Here is a 21,629-nt window from a genome sequence, read left to right on the forward strand (position 1 = left end):
TGTGCTTAGAGCTTTCCTCCCCAGCATCTCCATCCAGTGCCACGGCAGGTGCAGGAAACTGGTTAATAGTTCTCTGAGCACGGTATGGTATCAGGTCTTTGCGCCTTCAGATTTGATGTACCTGGAGTATATCCTCATCTTCCTTCAATTTGATTAGCAAACTCCTCATCGTACACAACGGCCTATCTCACATGTTACCTCCTCTTGGGAGGCTTTCCTGACTCACTTACGTAGGTAATTACTCTTCTTTTCTGTTACCTCTATACCTTTACTAATTCCGTTTGCTACATTATATTGTAATTTATTTGTTCCTATGGTTCTGTCTCTCCTTTTGCTCTGTGAACTCCTTGTAGACAAAAGCACATCCCTCCATCTCCATATTCTCCTTGCATAAACCACTCCCAGGCTTATGATCTAATGGGTATCCTGTGTGTGTGTGTGTGTGTGTGTGTGTGTGTGTGTGTGTGTGTAATGAAAGTTGGGAAATCGGCTACCATGAAGTATGTATTACTTGAGAGCTAGGGAGTGCCCTGTTTTCAAGCTAGAAATCAAGACATGCAGCTTGGCAGTGGATTTCTTTTCCGATTTATGAATTGACCTATAATAATTTCTATGTGCCAGAAACTGTGCCGAGTGTTTTACATATTTCATTTAAATTGCACAGTACATCTGAGGAGTAGGTACTCTCACCTCCATTTTGAAGATGAGGACTCTGGGCTCAAGGAGACGGATTTGCATAAGATAACACACCTAATAAATGAACTGTTCTTGTCCAGTACTGAATCCTATCCATTGTCTGATGTGGTAGAACCTTAGAAATAAAACACAACTAATGCCATTTCTGGAAGGATTATCTTATTGTCATATTAATCTTAGATGGATAGTCAGTAAGACTGTAGTAGATGAATACCAGGAGTACCTCTTAAAGTCGTAAGATTAACAGAGAAGCTACAGAAATTACATACGTTGATTTACACAACCTGTTTAAGTGAGTTCTCTCTCAGTGCTAACTAGTAGGAGAGGGCTTGGTCTTCATTTCCCTGTCATGGGTCTCCCACTAACTCCACAATGTCAGGGAATTGCCCATCTACTTGGGACATTGCTTTCCTCCAACCCTGCCTGCCACCAAGTCTCAGAAATGTTTTGCTCTTACATTCTTTCCAGCTGGCAACCTACTCCAGTGAAACTGCAGCTTGTTGGCTGGGGAACTGAAGAAGTTTACTTTTCTTAAACAGCTCTGAACTTTACTTCAATGTGTTGTTGAATAAATCAGTAGGCACAATTTACTTGACTACTGTGTTCATGCCATGTCACTTCTTTAGAAAGCAAGCCATACCCCTTCAAGTTATAGATATAAACTCATCGCTCTCAGGGGATAAGTGGCCTGGTGAAGGTTACATACTTTATTGAAGAGCCCTAGAGCCCAGGCCCATTTTGGAATTGCTCGTTCAATTCTTCTGTGAACATAGACCACACTAAGGAATTTCATCTTGAGGAGGAATGTTAGCTCCTAATGTTTACTTTTTTGATTAGATATCGTGCCTTTATGCTAAACCCCTTGAAGGTGGCATAAAGTCCCGGAGGAGACCCAAGACAGCAATGCTCATGAAGGACTTGCAAGAGGAAAAGGCCAGCAAGAAGGAAACTGATCGGCCCCTAGTGAGCCAGACTTACTTGCCACACGCTGGCTGGAGTGGAACCAGAAGTTTCTTGAACATTAAGTTATAGACACATGGAATGTAGTGAGGGTTCATCACACTTCTCATAGCTTCTTCATCTTCTCGTCCAAGTATCTCATCGACAAACAACATTTTGAAAGGAAAGAAAGTTTTATTGCAACAAGTTACAGTGCGATATCTTCAGAATATGTTTTAAAGCAATTAGTTGTGGGGTGTTAAAAGGAAGGTCAGGTGGGATGCTTGATAGAGATGGAAAGCATTTTTAATTTCTGGTTTGCCCCCGGGCCCCCAGGACTCCACTGTGGTATGTAAGAAGAAGTGCTCCCACCCTGGGGGCTGCCTCAGAGGGGAGGAGACGTGTTGTGAAGAGTGCCTCCTGCGAGTGCCTCCAGAGGACATCAAGGTGTGCAAGTATGGCAACAAGATTTTCCGGGTATGTCACAAGCCAAGCGCCTGGGAAACACTATACTATATGGAAATGTAAAAAGCTCCAGATAAAAAGCAGGCCAGAGTTATCTACATTTTATAGACACATATGTCGTGTGTGTGTATGCAGATGTAATTATTTATATTGCAATATTATATATACCTATATTTAAAATCAAGTACACCTGGGGCAGAGAGGCAACTATTTGGAAAAATGGTTTTCTTTGGCTTTATTTTTGCTTTACAAAGTATTTTAAGCCAGTGAAACATGATGGCCCAGTGTGGTGGGCCAGTGATTGGGACTGAGCTGAAGATGCCCTGCTCTGGTGGTGCTGTTATGGGTGCCCTAGTGACCAGGGCATCTCATTCAGTCAGAGACGCTATCCATGTCCCTCTCCAAGATCCGGTGGTTCTATAGCTTCATACTTTAGAACTTTTTCACAAAGCCGCTTTTCCAAAGAGAGATTTTTCTTACTTGGAAGATGTCCAGGTGAGATGTTGATGTCAGCCCAGCCATTGAGCGAAGATGAGAGCACCTTGGCCCGGCTGAGCTAGCAGGACTGGCCACCGGCCCTCTACTACTCATCGGCAGCTCCCCATACTTCTCTGTTAGCGGAGCTGCTCAGTGACCACGTGAACATCAGGGTGAAGATTGTTGCCTTTTCCCAAAGGGCTTTCCATCCGGTCTGTTGGGTGGAGGGTGTCTTTCTGTACCTGAAGGTGCCACCTCAGGACATTCATGAGACCGAGACCCATGGAGTCAAGTCAGACATGGGAGCACCTCATGCTGCACTTAGCCAGATTTCCTTTTACATCGACGGAGTTGGAGGGAGAGTCTTGATCCCTATGGAATCAGTAAGAAGACATGTTGTGTCGTGCCCAAAAGAAGAGGGTCATGTGTGTGCTGTAGTTACACAGACTTCTCAGTGCCTCTCATGTGTCCTTTAAACATAAAGGCATCCTCTGTTTCCTGAGCACCCAGATGCAGTAGACTCCCTGTCATGTTGGTGTTGTGGGCAAAGTGTTTTCAAGGCTCCTTGTACGAAGGGTCCTATATGTGATAAAGCCTAAAATAGTTTGCAGAGAGTCATCTCTGAAACACCAAGTCCTAGAAATGTGCACTCAGAGAATTTGGACTAGTCAGATGCCCTTTATGACAGTCAGTTAGGCCTTTCTCTCCTGAGAAATAAAAGGCCCTCATAATCCTGAAGGTAGCTTCAAAAAATGAGGAGGAAGGGGAGAAGGAGCAGTCATCATCAAAATCTGAGCTAGTTTCTCTGTTTTTAAGAAAATTTGCTGCTTAGATTTACCAACACAGGAAGGGTTTTATTTTCAGACTCATCTCTCCTGTGTGTAATCTGCTTTTCCACAAGTGAGGCCGCACATCCCTGTGTGTTCTCCAGAGGAATGGGGCTTCTTGGGGCTGGGTATTTGGCAATTGCATATTACAAATTCAGTGAGCCAAAAATATTCCTCAGAAAGACCTCTCTGGGCTAGAAAATGTGTTCCAAGGTGCTAACCAGCTTTTTGGGAGGAGGGTATCAGACAGGCAGGGACATGTTATCTTGAAGAATTCTGTCTGGGCTCCACATGTTTGGATGGCTTGCTGTTCAGGTGTCTGCCTGGGCAATGAGAGTCCTTTGAATTAGCCTCTGTTCTTGGCATGTTCTTGTCCTATGTGGTCCAGAACTATACCCATCTGGGAATAAACTAACTACTTTTGTACATCTCGACTTCTGGTGTCTGGGAAAGCTTAAACATTTCAGTTCTATCAAACAGGAAAATCAGACCTTTGCTGCTTGATCATGTATGAAAACTCATGTTTGTCTTCCAGGGTGAAACTAAGTAAACAAGTCAGGAACAGCAAGATGCAACTATAACTTGGTTAGACACACAAGAATTCTTTTTATATCCTGGAGAGGGGGTGCACACACACCCACACCCACACCCTCCAATCATATAGGTGGAGATAGACACCTCAGGGTAATTTAGCCCGATGATGGATCCCTCAGTCAGGGTAAGAAAAGCTCTCCTTGGCAGAAAAATCCAAGCCTGTTGGATTAACTCCCATCAGCCTCCAGCTGATAACAGAATCCTGTGCTCTCTCCTGTAGGATGGAGAGATGTGGTCCTCTGTTAACTGCACCATCTGTGCTTGTGTGAAAGGCAAGACAGAGTGTCGAAAGAAGCAGTGTGTTCCCATCAGCAGTTGCCCACAGGTATGTCTGGAATGCAGGTTGATTTTTTTTCTTTACCTTAAGGTCTTGGGAAACATCCTACATGTGGCATGGTCCCATGCCATCTTCTGAACACAAAATCCAGATCTGCTGATACTTCCAGGTTCCTGAATAGCCACAACACCCTTTGCAAGGCTCTCTCCTACTTTTTCTGCACTTCCTACCTGGATTCTAGTCTCACGTGAAAATAGCTCTAAACCTTGCACTTGTCCCAAATCTCCTATTCCTTGTTGACTTTTCCCACTTTGTTTTAATGTCTCCAACTCCAGTTAGATCTGCTCTCTTTTTCCTTCTGCTGGGTTTTCCTTTGAACACCATAACCAGCCTTGCCATTTTTCTCTTCTCTTTTTCTCTTCTTAAATTAGGGATTTCTTCCCTCAGCAATTCAAAGCAATATGTAGTTGTTTAGTCATAAACTCCTCTAGGGGTTTCTCCGGTGGCCTAGCAACACCCCCGGCCCCTCTACTGCATTTTCCTCCCCTAACCTTGGCCTCCGTCGTAGCCCCAAATGGAAATAGCGCCCCTATGGAAATATCTCTTTTCAGAAACCCACAGTTCCAGTACTCTGAATAAAGCCACCATTATCTTCTAAAGCACGAGCTTCATTGAATTCACCTCGGCAACTTGAAACCTCTCAAGGTTTTATGCATTTTGGGAAAATGTCAAACCTATTCAGTACCTTCCAGTGAATGAAAAAAATATATCCATATATTCAGGACATAGTTCTCCTTTCTCTGTTATAGACAGCTTTTAATTTTATTCACATCTGTTATTATTATAAACAAAAAGTTGCTGTTTTTACTTGAGCGCCAAATGAGACACAAAAAACAACAGCTGTTGCTATTGCACAACTGAATGAAGGGGGGGGAGGAAAAAAAAAGGAAAAAAAAAAACCCTAATTAGTCTTGCTTTAAAAAGCCTCAGACAGAAAACTAAAAACCTCCCATGAAAGAAAAAAAAAAAAAACACAATAAGTAGACTTGAACATGGTCTGCTTATAAATATTCATTGGGCAGAATGGGATCATATCATTTATGCCAGTCCTTGGGGAACCCTCGCTGCTAATGAACTCCGGCGGCACATGTTGGTAAGAATGGGCTTCCTTATTCTACAGACAAAAACAGGATGCTTTGCCAGCCTGGTGGCTCAAGTAACTAGCCTCAGCAGGCCATGGCGGCCTTTCCAGTTTGAGTCTCGCTGCGTGTGCCAGCCTTGATGGGTTTCATTGTCCTATTGCTGGGGGTAGGTCAACGTGCTTGATGGCGGCATCTCCTTAGCCTCTCCTCTGTGACTACCTCATCCGTCTCTTCAAGTGCAGACCTCTCCCCCACCTCACCCCCTCCTAGTCTTGTCAAAGCTTGTCCTGCCCCAGGGGCCACCTTTCTGTTTCTAGGCATCCTTCCAGCTGTTCCTCTGGTTCACACTTTCCTTCCTCAGGGGCCAGCACAAGGACTTCGGAAGATAACTTAGTTCTACCATGGAATTGCTGTTAAATGCTTATTTCCCCTCCCTTGCATTGCCTGGGGAAATTTTAAAAAGTTTTTTTTTTTTGTTTGTTTGTTTTGTTTTTGTTTAAGAAGCAGACTCTATTCCCAGCTCTATCCTTCCTGGCTACTATTCATCTCCTTTTCCAGAAGTATGTGTGCCTTGTTGAAGAAGGGTTTTATGGTGGGATTTCCTGTCCATCCTCCCTGGCAGACCCCTCCCTCCCTTACCCCCTCCTCCACCCTCACCCCCAGCCCTGAGGCAAGGAGCACCTTTGATGAGAAGGGCAGTGAGGGGTTCCAGTGGGGACAGATTGTTATAACACTGCCGTCTCATCATCACTGATATGCACAGAGACTTTCCCTATAGTTGCAGGACTTCACCTGTTGAATGCTGAGACCACCCCTCGGAATTGGTGCTATTACTAAACCCTTCTTACCAGTGAGGTCACAAAGTGTCCAGAGCTCCACAGCTAGTTATGTGGACCTTGGGAGCCTAGACTTCTTAGCTTGTGCCTGATTTATTCCTTATGTGATTCTGTGAGATTACCAGTTCCACTCAGTTCCAGGAGAAAGGAGATGGCAGTTTCTGCCAAGGTGCAGATGTAGGGGATCATATAGTCACCCTTTGTTGGGGCCTTGGTTCTGGTAGCTCTGCCTCCTTCTGATAGAGCACTTTACTGCGCTCCCCTGGAGCTACCCCTCCATCGGCCCGGAGCCAAACTCAGTTGGTCTTTTCTTCAACTGCTTTCAGTCACAAGAAACCGAAGGGGGCCTCTTGTGCCAAATAGAAACAGAAAATAGAGCACGCCTGGGTGGCTCAGGCAGGTAAGTGTCTGTCTTCAGCTCAGGTCATGCTTCCAGAGTCCTGAGATCTGGTCCTGCCTGGGATCCCTGCTTGGGTGGGAGACTGCTTCTCCCTCTGCCTCTCTCCCTCTGTCTCTCATGAATAAATAAGTAAAATCTTGGGGAAAAAAAAAAAGCAGTAGATAATTGAGCTGTAGGCAATGAAAATATGTCATAATGCCCCAAACCAGGGAAGGCTGAGTGGGGCCGAGTTTTAAACCTCATTCAAAGTTGTCACAGCCTTTAATGTACCAGTTTAGCCCTGGCTGATGCAAAAATAAATGAGATGTGGTTCTAGTTCTTCAACTGTCAACAAACATTTTTAAAGTCTGTAGGATTTTTTTTTTTTTTTTTTTTTTTTTTAGGATCTAAATCTATTCTTCAATGCAATTGACCGCAAGTGGCAATTGACCACATTTCTTTTTCTCTGTGAGTCTCAGTGACAAGACAATGCCATTCTCTGATATCGACCCTGAGAATGTGTTTCCTCCTTTTAATGCCATGCATTAAAAAATTGGAAGAAATGGAATATAGGAGATTACACTGTATTTCCAGAACGGTAATGGAAAATTATTCATCATTTCAAAACCCTCAACTTCATTGGCTTTGACTGCTGAACAGTGACTTAACATGGATAGCATACCACTTTTCTGAAAGAAGAAATCTGACTGCATTTGTTCTGTAGCACAGATATCGTCCATCTCCATAGGCCTGCGCTTGGGGTATGATTTATTGTTTGGGCCCCTCTGACTAGCAAAGACAGAATGAAGCCTTACATGGATCGAGAGGATAACAGATGATTCCCATTTTTACGTGTGTACGCTCACTCTCTGGGGGCTAGTTTGGATATCAGTGAAAAGGTTGAATCCAGACTGTCTCCATCCTCCCTCAGTGTAAGAAAAATCACACCAATGAGCCCCTTGGATATTACATTTCTCAGAGGACAAGAATAGGAAAGCTTTCTCAATGACTTTGCCTGGCATTAGAACCTGATACTTCAAAGTTCATTTTTGCCATCATCATCACTGTCTGGGCATTAAGTTCAAATACAGCTTGGACTGATTTCATTGGTTTAACTGGTATTAGATTTAAAAACAGTTTTGTCCTCAGCAGACCCTGTTTCTTAACATTAAATTTGTTTTTTTTCCCCCCTCTTGATTAGGGTAAAATTCTCAACAGAAAAGGATGCTGTCCTATTTGCACTGAAAGTAAGTTTATTCCTTTGGAAATTGCTATTAATATTTGTTTCACACTTTATAATTCAACAGGAAAAATGGTGGTGTAAGGTTTTGTACATTTTATGTCTTTTGGTATGGCATGGGATCACCCCACTTTCCTCCAGAAACTTTAAGTCAATTGTAACCCTCTCACAGAAGCACAAAATTGAGGTGTTTCCATTCGAATTTGTTGCTAATAGAAATTTAGAAGTTGAACGGTCTGATGAGGTTTTAAGAAGGACCAGATAGCTTAATATGCATTTTAACTAATAGCATCTGTAGTCATAGCAGTTAAGGGGATATCCAGTAAGACAAACACTATACGTAATCTGGGAGGGATTTTCCTTCTGTCATTATTAAACCAAACAGCTACACTTTCCTCCCACCCACCCTCTTTACCGTTTCACCTGTGCACATCCGGTGTTCCTGTTGGCAAAGTGAACAGAGGTCTTTAGACTGACAATCGTTTGACCATCCTGTTATTTTTAAACTGAGTTTTTGAAGGATCTCTCTAACAAGGCTTAGTCTGAAAGCTGGCTGAGACTGCACTACTTCTCACTCAGGTGGAGTATAGCAACAAGTTCAATGTTAGCCCCACATGTTGACATAGGACTAGCAAATTGCCATTTTTGTCCATTTCAAATTCATATGGTTTTGAGACCACTAATATTTCTTCTATTTATTCATTTAGCTTAATGTGTACAGCTTTATAATTTGACATCTGTATACACTAAAAGTAATTGCCACAAGTCTAATTACCATCCATCACCATAGAGTTGACTTTCTTCATCCATTTCACACACAGCCTCCCCCATCTGCATCCCCTCTGGCAACCGCTAATCTGTTCTCTGTATCTCTGAGTTTGTTTTTATTTTATTTTGTTTATTTGTTTATTTTAGATGACACATAGGAGTGAAATCATGTGGTATTTATTTTTCTTCATCTGACTTACTTCACTTAGCACAATACCCCCAAGGTCCATCCATGTTGTCACAAATGCAAGAATTCATTCTTTTTTATGGCTAAGTAGTATTCCATTGTATAAATATACCACATCTTTATCTGGTCACGTATCAGTCACTTAGGTTGTTTCCATATCTTGGCTATGGTAAATAATGCTGCAATGAATATAGAAGTACATGTATCTTTTCTAATTAGACTTTTTGTATTCATCAGATAAATATCCAGAAGTAAAATAGCTGAATCATAGGGTAGAGGAATCTGTATACTGTTTTCCATGCTGGTTGCACCAATTTACACTCCCGCCAACAGTAAGAGGGTTCCCTTTTCTCCATATCCTTTCTAACACTCGTTATTTCTTGTCTTTTTGATAATAGCCATTCTAACAGGTGTGAGGTGATGCCTTACTGTAGTTTTTTGATTTTCATTTCCATAATAATTAGTGATGTTGAGCATCTTTTCATGTGCCTGTTGGTCATCTGGATGTCATCTTTGGAGAAATGTCTATTCAGAGCCTTTGCCTATTTTTTTAATAAGGTTATTTGTTTTTTTGTTTTTGTTGTTGAGTTGTATGAGTTCCTTATATATTTTGGGCATTAACCCTTTATCAGATGTATGGTATACAAATATCTTCTCTCATTCAGTAGGTTGTCTTTTCATTTTGAAGATGGTTTTCTTTGTTGCACAGAAGCTTTTTAGCTTAATGTAGTCCCACTTGTTTATTTTTGCTTCTGTTTTCCTTGCCTTTGGAGTCAGATTCACAAAGATGTCACTAAGATGGATGTCAAGGAGCATATTGCCTGTGTTTTCTTCTAGGAATTTTGTGGTTTTTAGGTCTTACAGTCAAGTCTTTAAATCCATTTGAGTTAATTTTTGTGTATAGTGAAAGACAGTGGGATAGTGGTCTATTTTCATTCTTTTGCATGTGGCTGTTCAGTTTTCTTGCAATCATTTATTGAAGAGATTGTCCTTTCTCCATTGTATGTTCTTGGCTCCTTTGCATACATGAATTGTTCATATATGTGTGGGTTTATTTCTGGGCTCTCAGTTCTATTCCTTTGATCCATATTCTGTTTTTGTACAAAAAATATGATTACTAGAGCTTTATGGTATGGCTTGAAATCAGGAAGTATGATACCTTCAGTTTTGCTTTTCTTTCTCAAGATTGCTTTGGGTATTTGGGGTCTTTTGTGGTTCCATACAACTTTTGTATTATTTGTTCTAGTTTCGTGAAAAATGCTATTGGTATTTTGATAGGGATTGTATTAAATCTGTAGATTGCTTTGGGTAGGATGGACATTTTAACAACATTAATTCTTCTCATGTATAAGCATGAAATATCTTTCCATTTATTTGTGTCTTCTTCAGTTTCCTTCATCAGTGACTTATAGTTCAGTGTACAGGTCTTTTACTTCCTTGGTTACACTTATTTCTGGATATTTATTCTTTGTGATGCAATTATAAGTGAAAATTAAAAAAAATTTATTTCTGATGTTTTGTTATTAGTGTATAGAAACGCCACAGGTTTCTGTATATTGATTTTATACTCTGCAACTTTACTACATTCATTTATTAGTTCTAATTGTTTTCTGGTGTATTCTTTAGGCTTTATGTATATAATATTATGTCATCTGCAAATAGTGAGTTTTTCTTCTTCCTCTCTGATATGGATGACTTTTATTTCTTTTTCTGGCTTAATTGCTTTGGGTAGTACTTCGAAGAAAATTTTCTAGATTTTCATGGCTGAGTATGATATTACATGTTGGATTGTTATATATGTCTTAATGTTGAGGTATGTTCACTCTGTATACACTGTTGAGCATTTTTATCATAAATGCATGTTGAATTTTGTCAAATTCTTTTTCTGCATCTATTGAGATTATATTATTTGTATTTTTAGTTTTGTTAATGTGATGTATTACCTTGATTTGTGGTCATTGAACCATCCTTGAATCCCTGGAATAAATCCTACTTGATTTTAATGTATTATTGCATTTGATTTGAGGATTTTCGCATCTATGTTTATCAAGGATATTGGCCTGTAATTTTCTTTTTGTGGTGTCCTTACTTGGTTTTGGTGTCAGGGTAATGCTAGCTATGTGTTTGAAAACTTTTCCTCCTCTTCAATTTTTTTGGAAAAGTTTGAGACTAGGTATTAAATTTTTGAATATTTGGTAGAATTCACTAGTGAAGCTATCTGGTCTGGAATTTTTGTTTGTTAGGAGGTTTTCAATTATTATTTCAATTTCCTTATTAATAATCTCTCTATTCAGATTTTCTATTTCATCCTGACTCAGTGTTAGAAGATTGTATGTTTGTAGGAATTTGTCTATTTCTTCCAGGATGTCTAGGAGCTCATTGGCATATAATTGATCATAGTAGTGTCTTATCACCCTTTGTATTTCTCTGAGACTGTTACTTCTCCACTTTCATTTATGTTTATTTCTTTGATTCCCCTTTCTTTTTTTCTTGGCTAGTTTAGCTAAAGGTTTGTCAATTTTGTTTGTCTTTTCAAAGAGCCAGCTCTTAATTTCATTGATCATTTTTGTTTTATTTTTAGTCTTCATTTCATTTATTTCCACTGTGATCTTTGTTATTTTCTTCCTTCTTCTAATTTTGGGCTTTGTTAGTCCTTATTTTTTTAGTTCCTTTAGGTGTAAAGTTAGATTGTTTATTTGAGATTTTTCTTTTCTTGAGGTAGGTCGTTATTGCTGTGAACTTCCCTCTTAGAACCACTTTTGCTGCATTCCATAGATTTTGGTATGCTGTATTTCTGTTCTCATTTGTCTCTAGTTATTTTTGGATTTTTCCTTTGATTTCTTTGCTGACGCATTGGTTGGTTAGTAGCATGTTGTTTAGTCTTCATGTTTTTGTATTTCCCCTTTTTTTTCTTGTAATTAATTTCTAGTTCCATACCATTGTGGTTGGAAAAGATGTTTGATATGATTTCAATTTTTTTTAGTTTATTGGGACTTTGTGGCCCAGCATGTGATCTATCCTGGAGAATATTCCATGTGCACTTGAGAAGAATGTGTATTCTGATGGTTTGGGATGGTTTGTTTTGCATATCTATTAAGTCCATCTGGTCTAATGTGTTGTTTAAGGCTGATGTTTCCTTATGGATTTTTTTTTTTTTTGTCAGAATGACCTATCCATTGATGAAAATGGGATATTAAAGTCTTCTGTTATTATTGTATTACTTTCAGTTTCTCCCTTTAGTTCTATTAATATTTGCTTTATATATTTTGGTGTTCCTATGTTGAGTGCATATATATTAATTTAATAAATCACTTAATATAAATAAACAACATTGACATAAAAATGTTATATCTTTTCTCTGGATTGATACTTTTATCATTATGTAATTCCCTTCTTTGCCTTTTATCATAGTCTTTGTTTTAAAGTCTATTTTGGGGGCACCTCGGTGGCTCCGTCGGTTAAGTATCCAACTTTTGATTTTGGCTCAGGTCATGATCTCAGGGTCATAGGATCGAGCCCCATGTGGGGCTCTGCACTCAGTGCAGAGTCTGCTGTCCCTCTTCCTCTGCATCTCCCCACACTCGCGCGTGCTCTCTCTCTCTAAAATAAATAAATAAAATCTTTTTTTAAAAAGTCTATTTTGTCTGATATGAGCATAGCTATTCCAGCTTTCTTTTCATTTCCATTTGCATGGGATATCTTTCTATTCCTGTTCTTTCAGTCTGTGTGCGTCCTTAATTCTGAAGTGAGTTTCTTGTTATCTCTTGTAGGCAGATAGCTTTCTGAAGTGTTTCATCAAAATAGTAGTATTAGTACTGTCATTATCAAATTAGTTCCATTGTATAAGCAGGATTAACAAAGCCATGAAATCTATTAGAAAGTATTTTATGAACTAGTTAGCCTTAAAGAAGTGGGCTTTGATGGTGGGTTGAAAGCAGCTTTCATGTAGAAACAAGTTTTTTCATCCACATGTTTAAAATCATATAGCTAAAAGTTATCCTGGCTTTGTTTATCTGGACAATAGATATGTATATGAGATATAATAAATATATTTATTATTTTTATGCTTCACTATTTTTTGAGACTGAGAGTCATTAAATAATTACATATTATACACTGGATAAAAATGTTGATTGAATTAATGAAAATTAAACTGTAGATTTTACAAAATGATTTTTCTTTAAAGAGGATGCTGTATATAAAATAACTCAAAGGAAGCCAACCAAGTATGACTCAGTACTGAGTCCAGCAGTTAGTGCAGGAAGAATTACCTATGATTAACACACCAGTTGATTTCAAACAGTATATAAATTATTACATTTAATCATCCTCCCAGATACTCTCTGAGGAAACTTTGTTTATGGATGGTTTGGAGGCCACATCCAGCTTCATTCCTTTCTGGATGAGCAGAGTAGAGTTTAAATTGATAAGGTTCTCCTCTGTCTTCAAGTCAGTGAAGATGTTTGCTTTTCTCTAGAAATTATTTTGAAGTAGACACAGAGTTCAAAGAACTCTTAAGATTTTCTCATTTACCTTTTCAGTTTGCATGAGTGCAGAGAGGTTACATCTGCTAATCACAGTGCTGTCAGGCAGGATCACTGCTTATCAGTTTAGTAAAAACATGACCATTCTTGTGCAGAAACACCTCAAAGATTGAATTATCCAACTTTATGTTACAAGAATGAAGGTGAAGATTACTGAGATAGTTGAGAGAAAAGTTACATTTCATCATTAGTCTATCCACTCTGAGCTAGTCTTTTCATATTTAGAATAATGGTGGCTTATCAGAAAGAAAAAAAGAAAAAAGTAGGATGGGCATGACAAAATCAAAGCAAGTTTTTAATCAACCATATTAACTATTGTATTTGTAAAATATGGGAATGAGCCTGACTTCTGTCACTAAGAGAGGCAGTTGGCAAGGGGGAAAATCACCCAGCTGTTAGGGTACCAGGGAGACCATTGACTGTGCACCTGCATCCAGCAGGTCAGTGCAGGAAGAGCCCAGGCATGTGGTTCTTGGTCCAATCTGCATGATATCATCAGATGGCTATTTCTCAATTTCCTTTGGTGTTCTTTCCATCTGTTTACTTTCTCTTGCTCTCCAGCAGTTCTTCCATCAGTGCTGTAAAACACATTCTATTGGCAAGGTTTATTTATTCAGATTGAGTTAAGAGATGGGATGACTTCCAATTTTTTTAAGCAGTGCCCAGATTTTCCTAATATATACAGGTAGACTTATTCTGAAGTCCTTTAGCTATGGCCTAAAGATCTCCTATTTTGAAATTCCTTTGGCATAATATCTAGGATCCAGAACAAATCGTGGTCTCATTTTTTCCTACTCTGTCAATTACAAAAGCTCTTCTGACCTATGGGTTTCTAGAGCAGACCAATGAAAGCTGAAGTACAAACTAAGGCTAGTGTTTTCTAAAACAGAAAAGTGACTCATTTCTGTCTTATTCAAACAAAATCACACACACCCATAGACACCCCATTAGTTGCTGCAGAGTTTTCAGCCTCAGTATTATATAGTTTGACTAGATAGTTTGACTGTGTTGTGGGTTACGTCCTGCACATTGTATGATGTTCAGCCACGTCTCTAAGCTCTACCAGCTAGAGGCCAGTAGCACTTCTCTCCCAGAGATTATGGCAATCAACAGTGTCTCCAGACATTGCCAGATGTCTCCTGGGGTGATTTGTACCCCTCTCCCCAGGACAAATGGTTGAGAACCATTGGTACTCCTCACAGAGGTAACAGCATGGGTGAATGCAGAAATAAACACCTGTGGTATTAGTAGCAGTAACTTACTCTCAACACATAGTGAGTAGATGAAATAGGAGCCCAGAGCTGGTGTAAAAAATGGCAGACCAGAAGTCTTTGGATGTAATTGAGTGTGTTTGCATTTCCAGTGCTTAGCCCTACAAAAAATGATAAAGGCATAATTAATCTTGATTGATTAAAATTCACCATCTTTGCTTTAGTTGCTAGGAAGCTAGAAATAAATTTGTAGCCCACCTCTAATGGTAGGCAGTTTTTGAGTAATAAGTTTATTCCTGACTTCATCTTATATGTCTACCCTTATGTATTTTGAATTGTTTAGTATGTATGCCTATGAGTTACCCCCAATTCTTTTTGGAAGGAGGCAAGAATAAATACTTAGATACATATATAGTTTCATATGCAGATGAAAAGGATTGATTATACAGCTTTAAATACTCTACAACTTACTTTTATTACCTGTTATTGTTAAATGAATGTCACATTATTTCCAGCAGAGGTGACATCGGATTGTCTATTTCTAAAACCCCACAGAATTACTGCCTTGTCGACTGGGTTAGTCTGTCTTGGTAGTGTGTCTGGGGCTCTTGCAGACCTCTGAAAAGAACAGCAAAGAGGAAACTTGAAGTAAATGTGTAGAACATTCCTATAGGCCTCCCTTTGCAATAGTCAGTGATAGTGATAATTTACAATTCAGTAGGTGGAAAGCAAGATTTGAAGCTCAAATTTGTTGTACTCCCCATGGTAGTGCCATCTTTATGGGGTTGATCTGAAAGGGCAATTATGATCTATTAAAATTGACAAAAATAAAAATCAGACCTCATGTTAAAATCAGACCTGAAGGAAGAATGAGAAGCATTGTTGTCTTTTAATAACATGGATGTTCTCTCTTTCCCTTTGTCCAAATGAAAAGAATTAAATTTGATTTGGGTGATTTATTTAAAATAAAATATTTGAAGTAAGCTAAACAAACTTTATAAAGCTTTCATGCAAATGTCGTTTCTTGCCAAAGTAAGAGCTCTAGCCTAGAGCGACTCTCACTCTGCCTGGGGTGGGCATCACAGGACTGCGAGTTGCGTGCCAAGAAAGCCACTGTCTGTTGTGCATGCAGCCCTTGGTTTAAGTAAAATGTTATCTTACTGTGAGTTGGCAAGCATTAGGTGAGATCTCGACCAAACCACCCAGTCAGAGAGACCTGAATCAAATAAATTCTGCGCTGGCAGAATGTCTGTTTTCAGACATGGAAATAATACTTAGTGGCAAAGTTTTCACTGATAAGAGGTGTGCGTGTGCATGTGTGTGTGTGTGTGTGTGTGTGTGTGTGTGTGTGTGTAGAGGGAGAAAGGGAAGTATGGAGGTAGGGAGAGACAGAGAGATGTTGATCATGAGAGAGAATTTAATCTCTTCACCATGTACAAGACCAGAGGCAGCAAAAGGCAGCCCAGATGTGGATGCGCAAACCCAGACCCATAGATTCGCTGAGCTATGCCTGTAGCCACATTAGTCCTGACCATCAGAGTCCCAACTCAAAACAGAAGCTCACGATTACATAACACAGAGGTGGGTAGGGTATACTGAGCACAGATGTACATTTAATTGAAATAACCTCAGCTACATGTCCCACAAGTAACGGGAAATAAGAGATTTCAGCAACTCAGGGTGCAAGGAGGCTCACAGTTGCCAGGTGACTTTTTAAACGCCCCCAGGGTTAGTTTCCAGCTGTGCACCGCAATGGTGTGCCTGCTCCCGAGAGGACCCCTGCCTGCTGTGTGCACTCATCAAGGGTGCTGTGGAATTGCCCTGGCTGGTTTGGGCACATCTTACTTAACTCCCCGGGCATGTCTACAGGTATCTCCAATTAAAGAGTGCTGGTAGGAGGGGGAACACAACAACAATTTAACAAAACTATGACCCCGGGGCCCATTTTATGAGAAATCTCCACTGACACAGGTTCTGCAAATTAGTAATTCTGTGTTTGAACAAGGTTTCTGGCCCCCAAGACTGTAAGCAACTCCAGGTCCCTTAACACCAAGGATCTGTCCTTAACTCAGGAAAGCAAGGAAATTTGAAACCAGAGCTCAAGATGCTTGCAGAATAAGACTTTGTGGTGTTGACTTTAGCCCTGCCAAGGAGGTGTTAAGCTAAGTGGCCACTGAAGTTTCTGCTTTAGCATCTGGTGGGGGTTTGTCACTGCTCCCGAGGCCCAACCAGCAGACACAAGTGGCAAATAAAACCCAACAGTGTCACACATAGTGGCTAGGAAATCCCCCCCCCCCCCACCAGCGGGAGCAGCATTGGAAGGGGTGTGAGGACACCAGTTTGTTTTCTGTTTTATATGCTGTTCTGTTCTAAGGGGTACTGTTGCTTTAAGTTTTCTGTCTGTGGGTTGACACAAAACTGAAAGAGGAGCCTGAGGTTATTCGGGGTCATCTTTTACCCACCACCTATTGTGGTTCCTACCATGTTAGTACTCCTTAAGTTCTGACTATTTAGTTAACAATCCTCCTTGGGGCGCCTGGGTGGCTCAGTGGATTAAAGCTTCTGCCTTCGGCTCAGGTCATGATCCCAGGGTCCTGGGATTGAGCCCCACATCGGGCTCTCTGCTCGGCAGGGAGCCTGCTTCCTCCTCTCTCTCTCTCTGCCTGCCTCTCTGCCTATTTGTGATCTCTATCTGTCAAATTAAAAAAAAAAAACAAACAATCCTCCTCCTCCTCATTACCATCAAATAATAATAATGGCAAGAAATGCAACAGCAGTAGCAGCGGCAACAGCTAATTATTTATTTAGTCTCTGCTGTGTCTAAGCATTGTCGTGGGCTAGCTCATTTGATCTTATTTATTTGATCCTCATGGCCCTATTAGAGTCAGTAATGTTACGAGCTCCATTTCACAGCTGAGGAACTGAGGCCTAGTGGTTAAGAGGAACACCCAAAGTAAGTGTGGAGCCCGAGTTCCTACAATGAAATCTGGCCCCAGGGCCCAGCTGGAAGGTCTACCCCTGACTCGTCATTTGGTACAGTTTAATAACCCTTGCAGTTAGGAAGGGGAGAGAAGGTCTGGAGGGATTTGTAATGGTAGGGATTAGAGGCTGGAGAAGGATGTTAGGAGGAGTTTCCAATTTCAGACCATTTCCCTCCAACCCACCCTGGAAGAAATGCCTGCTCAAGTTCCCAGGTTTTTGTCTTCCTGGTGACACCTTCACCTCTGCTCAGGTGCGGAGCCATGGTAGTTGGTATGCTCTGTGCTCACTGACAAATGCAACTGGCTTGGTTTTCCATGTCCACTCATTTTTCTAGATATCCCCCGCTTCTTGCTACCTTAGGTATTTTCAATGCTAAGGTGAAGGCCTCTCCAAATTTTCTTACTTACAATATTAAAATACATGTAATTTTAAACTTGAAATAACTATAGAATTTCCTCCAGGAATAAGGAAGAAGGGCAGAATTGCTCTGTCACTCAGACTCATCACCATTTCAGCATCATGGGATTGTATAAGTAGATGAACCTTAATACTGAGGTCAGCCCTTTCACTTCTCAGGTGAGGAAACTGAGGCTCCTGGTAGTATTAACTGAAAGAACTGGGTGAGAACCTGCTCTCTCTCTCTTTTTTAACCTTCTAGTCCAGTATTTGTTCTAACTGGCCTCCCTGGATCTTTGTTTGGGAAAGTATTCTTAATATAAATGCACCATTATTAAATCATTCAGTTAAAAGTTACTTTCTTGCTTAATTTTGAAAGAATATGTTTTGAATAGGAAGAGATATATAAACTCATTATGAGCCATCTGGTACATTTAGTCAAGTTTGCCATCTTGAATTTCAAGAAAGGGGCATATGCCTAGCTTTGACTGAAGAAACTGGTGACCAAAACCCCTTAGCAACGGTCCATCTAAAATACAGCAAAATGACCAGACAATGGAGACTCTGAAACCAGTATCATACTTTGTAGAAAATACCGTATAATAAATTACACATTACTGTATGGAAAACTGAGGCAGATTTATTCCTCTCTGGAGGTCCTATCTACTATGAGCAAAATAAGAACAACGAAAGTTGTTACTTCTGTTGCCACTAAAGTTGCTCCTGTTGCCAGCAAAGATTTATTGAATGCAAGCGCATGTCAGTCCATGTTGTGATAAACATTCTCCATGTATCCTGACGTTGAACCCTCAAAATGATCCATGAAGTAGAAGCTCTATTTTACAAATGAGAGATCTGAGGGTCTGAGAAGTTAAATAGGGTGAGGGCAGATGATACTCTGCTCCATGAGACTCCAAAGCCAACACTTGTAAGAACTATTGCTTTCCATTGACTACATTTTTGTTTCAGAGGCTTGCCTCCAAACATATATGAAGTTTGCCAATTTCTTTTCTCTCTGCACAGCTAGAGAGCTATTGTATTTTCTTACCTTTTAAAAACTTACCTACATTTATGAGGTCACTTACCCTCCCATCTCTTGGGTTACAATACTTGAAGGTCTAGCCTTCATAAGTAGTGGTTTTGGTTTGGTTTCCCTTAGAGTTTGGAGAAATGGCTCATAACCTGCGCTATGTAGTTCCCTTTGATGCAGAGTTTTAATTTATGAACTCTGTCATTCTTTCTTCTAATCACAGTCCCTTCTTGGTGAGTACTCCGCCTCCGCCGCAGACACCATTCCACTCCTCTGCTCTGCCCTTCCACGTCTGTCCTTAGAACACGTATCTCTTCTCCTTTTGTTTTTCACCTTTTCACCCTGTGAGCTCGTGGCTCTGCCTCCACAGCCCCTTCTATAGTTCCTTTCTCATTCTGGTTTCTGATTTCTGGTTTCTGAGGACCTTAATATGACTTCTTGACAAGATGCTGATATGGTCAATCTCAGCTTGTTATTTTTTTGGAGACCACATTCTTCTTTCAAAGTACTGCATTTGAATTTTAGTAACAGTTGCTACCTTTAATTCTCCTAATTGTCAGGGTTGGGAGTTGGATGGAAAAATGACTGGCTGTTTCCAGCCTCTATCTGTTGACTGAATTCTGGCACCCCTTTATCCCAGCTGCACAGGTTTGGGGCCTTAATGTTATTTCTCATGCTCTTGGCATTTCTCTCCCGTGTTGCTAATCAGTCATCAAGTCTGCTTGATTGTCTCTTTGTATTGTTTTTCTAATAAATAAGTTCCTTCCCATTTCCATGGCAGCCAGACCTTCATCCCTTTGCCTGCAACTGACCTCAGTCTTTTCTCCTTCAGCCCTTCCCGCATGCCACTGGCCTTTGCAAGAACGTACACCGGCTACCTTCACTGTCTCTCAGAGTTTCTCAAAGTTTGTTTTATAAAATGCTAGTGCTGAGGAAAAGAGATGAATAATATTTTCAAAACATGGCTCTGTGATTAAATACATGAGGGAAATGCTGGTTCAAATAAACTCAAATATGTTTCTTTGCTGCAGAATTTGCAGAGCCCTTTATATGCCAATGTGCAGGGTAAACTTTCAGGAGGGTGATGGAGTATGGAGTACCTCCCGAACTAATTTGAGCTGCAGACTTTTTTTTTTTTTTTTCTACTTATTTTGGCAGAGCAGCAAGCAAGATTGATGTTTCATAGGAAGCACATTAAGGAATGTTGGTTCTTCGGAATACATTTAAACTTCTCAGGCTGGCAATAAATCTCAGGCCAATTTATTTAGACAATTTGGGTGTCTCACATCTCCCGAAGTTACTCCCAATTCTGGTCCAATCAGTCTCCTGCTCTTCTTATACCGGCTGACATGTGGCTTGATAAACACTACTCTTTTGGCCTAGAAGGCTTACTCGATGCTAGCCCCAAATCTACATCTTCTATGTCTTCTATAGATGGACTCAATTCACATTGTCTTTTCAACAAATCTATGTTTTATATGTATGTTACAGTCTTATTCAGTCCTATTTTAGCCAACAGTGGATGTCTATTTGCTGGAGTCATATAACATAAAACTAATAATAACTACTCTCTCCAGAATTCTGGAGGGTGCTCTAAAGGAAATGGATAAAAAGCTGGTACAGACCCTGAATTTAGGAACTTACAATGAGGTTGGGGAAATGAAATATAAAATATTAAATAAGAGAACCATGTAATATAGTTTATAACTAACTTCTAGATAGTATTCTTAAATGGAAGTTGATGGATTCCTTGATCAGTCTTGGGACAGAGTGGCCATGAACCTCTGCATTGGAGTGGATACACTTGTGTGCATTTGGAAAGAAGAGTGGCTACACATTTCTTCAGATTCCCAAAGAGCTCTGTGATCCCATCTAGTTCACAACAGCCATGTAGGACACTGTGGTCCAGGGTATCAGGGGAACCATCAAGTGATCATGAGGAAGGTACTGGCCTCAGAGCTGCAGAGACCGGGTTGGACTCTGCCTTTACTGCCTTTGGCTGCGTGACCATGGGTATCATGGCCACTTCTCCGAACTCATTGCTAAGAAATTAGGTTGATAAAATACAGTGTGCAGAGAAGTAGTGAGGATTAAAGGAAATAGTGAAAATATGGAAAACATCTGGCATGGTACCCAGCATGAAGTGGTCACTTTAAGCGACTCTTCTTGGCTATTGCCAAGTTTATTAGTTTCCTATTGCTGCTGTAGCAAATTACTACAAACCTGGTACACATGTTGTTCTGAAGGTCAGAAGGCTGAAATGGTTCTGAATGGGCCAAAATCGAGGTATCAGCCAGGCTGCGGTTGTCTGGAGGCTCTGGGGGAGAATCTGTGTTTGTTTTTTTTGTTTTGTTTTGTTTTGTTTTGTTTTCTACCTTTTTCAGCACCTGGAGGCCATCCTTGTTTTGTTTTTTTTTTTTAAAGATTTTATTTTTTTGACAGACAGAGATCACAAGTAGGCAGAGTGGCAGGCAGAGAGAGAGGAGGAAGCAGGCTCCCCGCCGAGCAGAGAGCCCAATATGGGGCTTGATCCCAGGACCCTGGGACCCTGGGACCATGACCTGAGCCGAAGGCAGAGGCTTTAACCCACTGAGCCACCCAGGCGCCCCCATCCTTGTTCTTTTTGACTTGAGGCCCCA

General features: G+C 40.4%; 1 protein-coding gene across 1 annotated transcript in view; it reads left to right on the forward strand.

Moving 5' to 3' along the window:
• Positions 1-21,629, forward strand: part of LOC111147356 (BMP binding endothelial regulator) — a 252,678-nt gene that overhangs the window by 139,209 nt on the left and 91,840 nt on the right. The window contains exons 9-11 of the mRNA XM_022503357.1: positions 1,972-2,112; positions 4,219-4,323; positions 7,834-7,879. Of these exons, the coding sequence (XP_022359065.1) occupies positions 1,972-2,112; positions 4,219-4,323; positions 7,834-7,879 (292 nt within the window). The remainder of the gene's footprint in view (positions 1-1,971; positions 2,113-4,218; positions 4,324-7,833; positions 7,880-21,629) is intronic.

This window comes from Enhydra lutris, unplaced genomic scaffold (genome assembly GCF_002288905.1).
Source record: "Enhydra lutris kenyoni isolate GAN:26980312 unplaced genomic scaffold, ASM228890v2 scaffoldscaffold16, whole genome shotgun sequence".
Classification (NCBI taxonomy): Eukaryota; Metazoa; Chordata; class Mammalia; order Carnivora; family Mustelidae; genus Enhydra; species Enhydra lutris.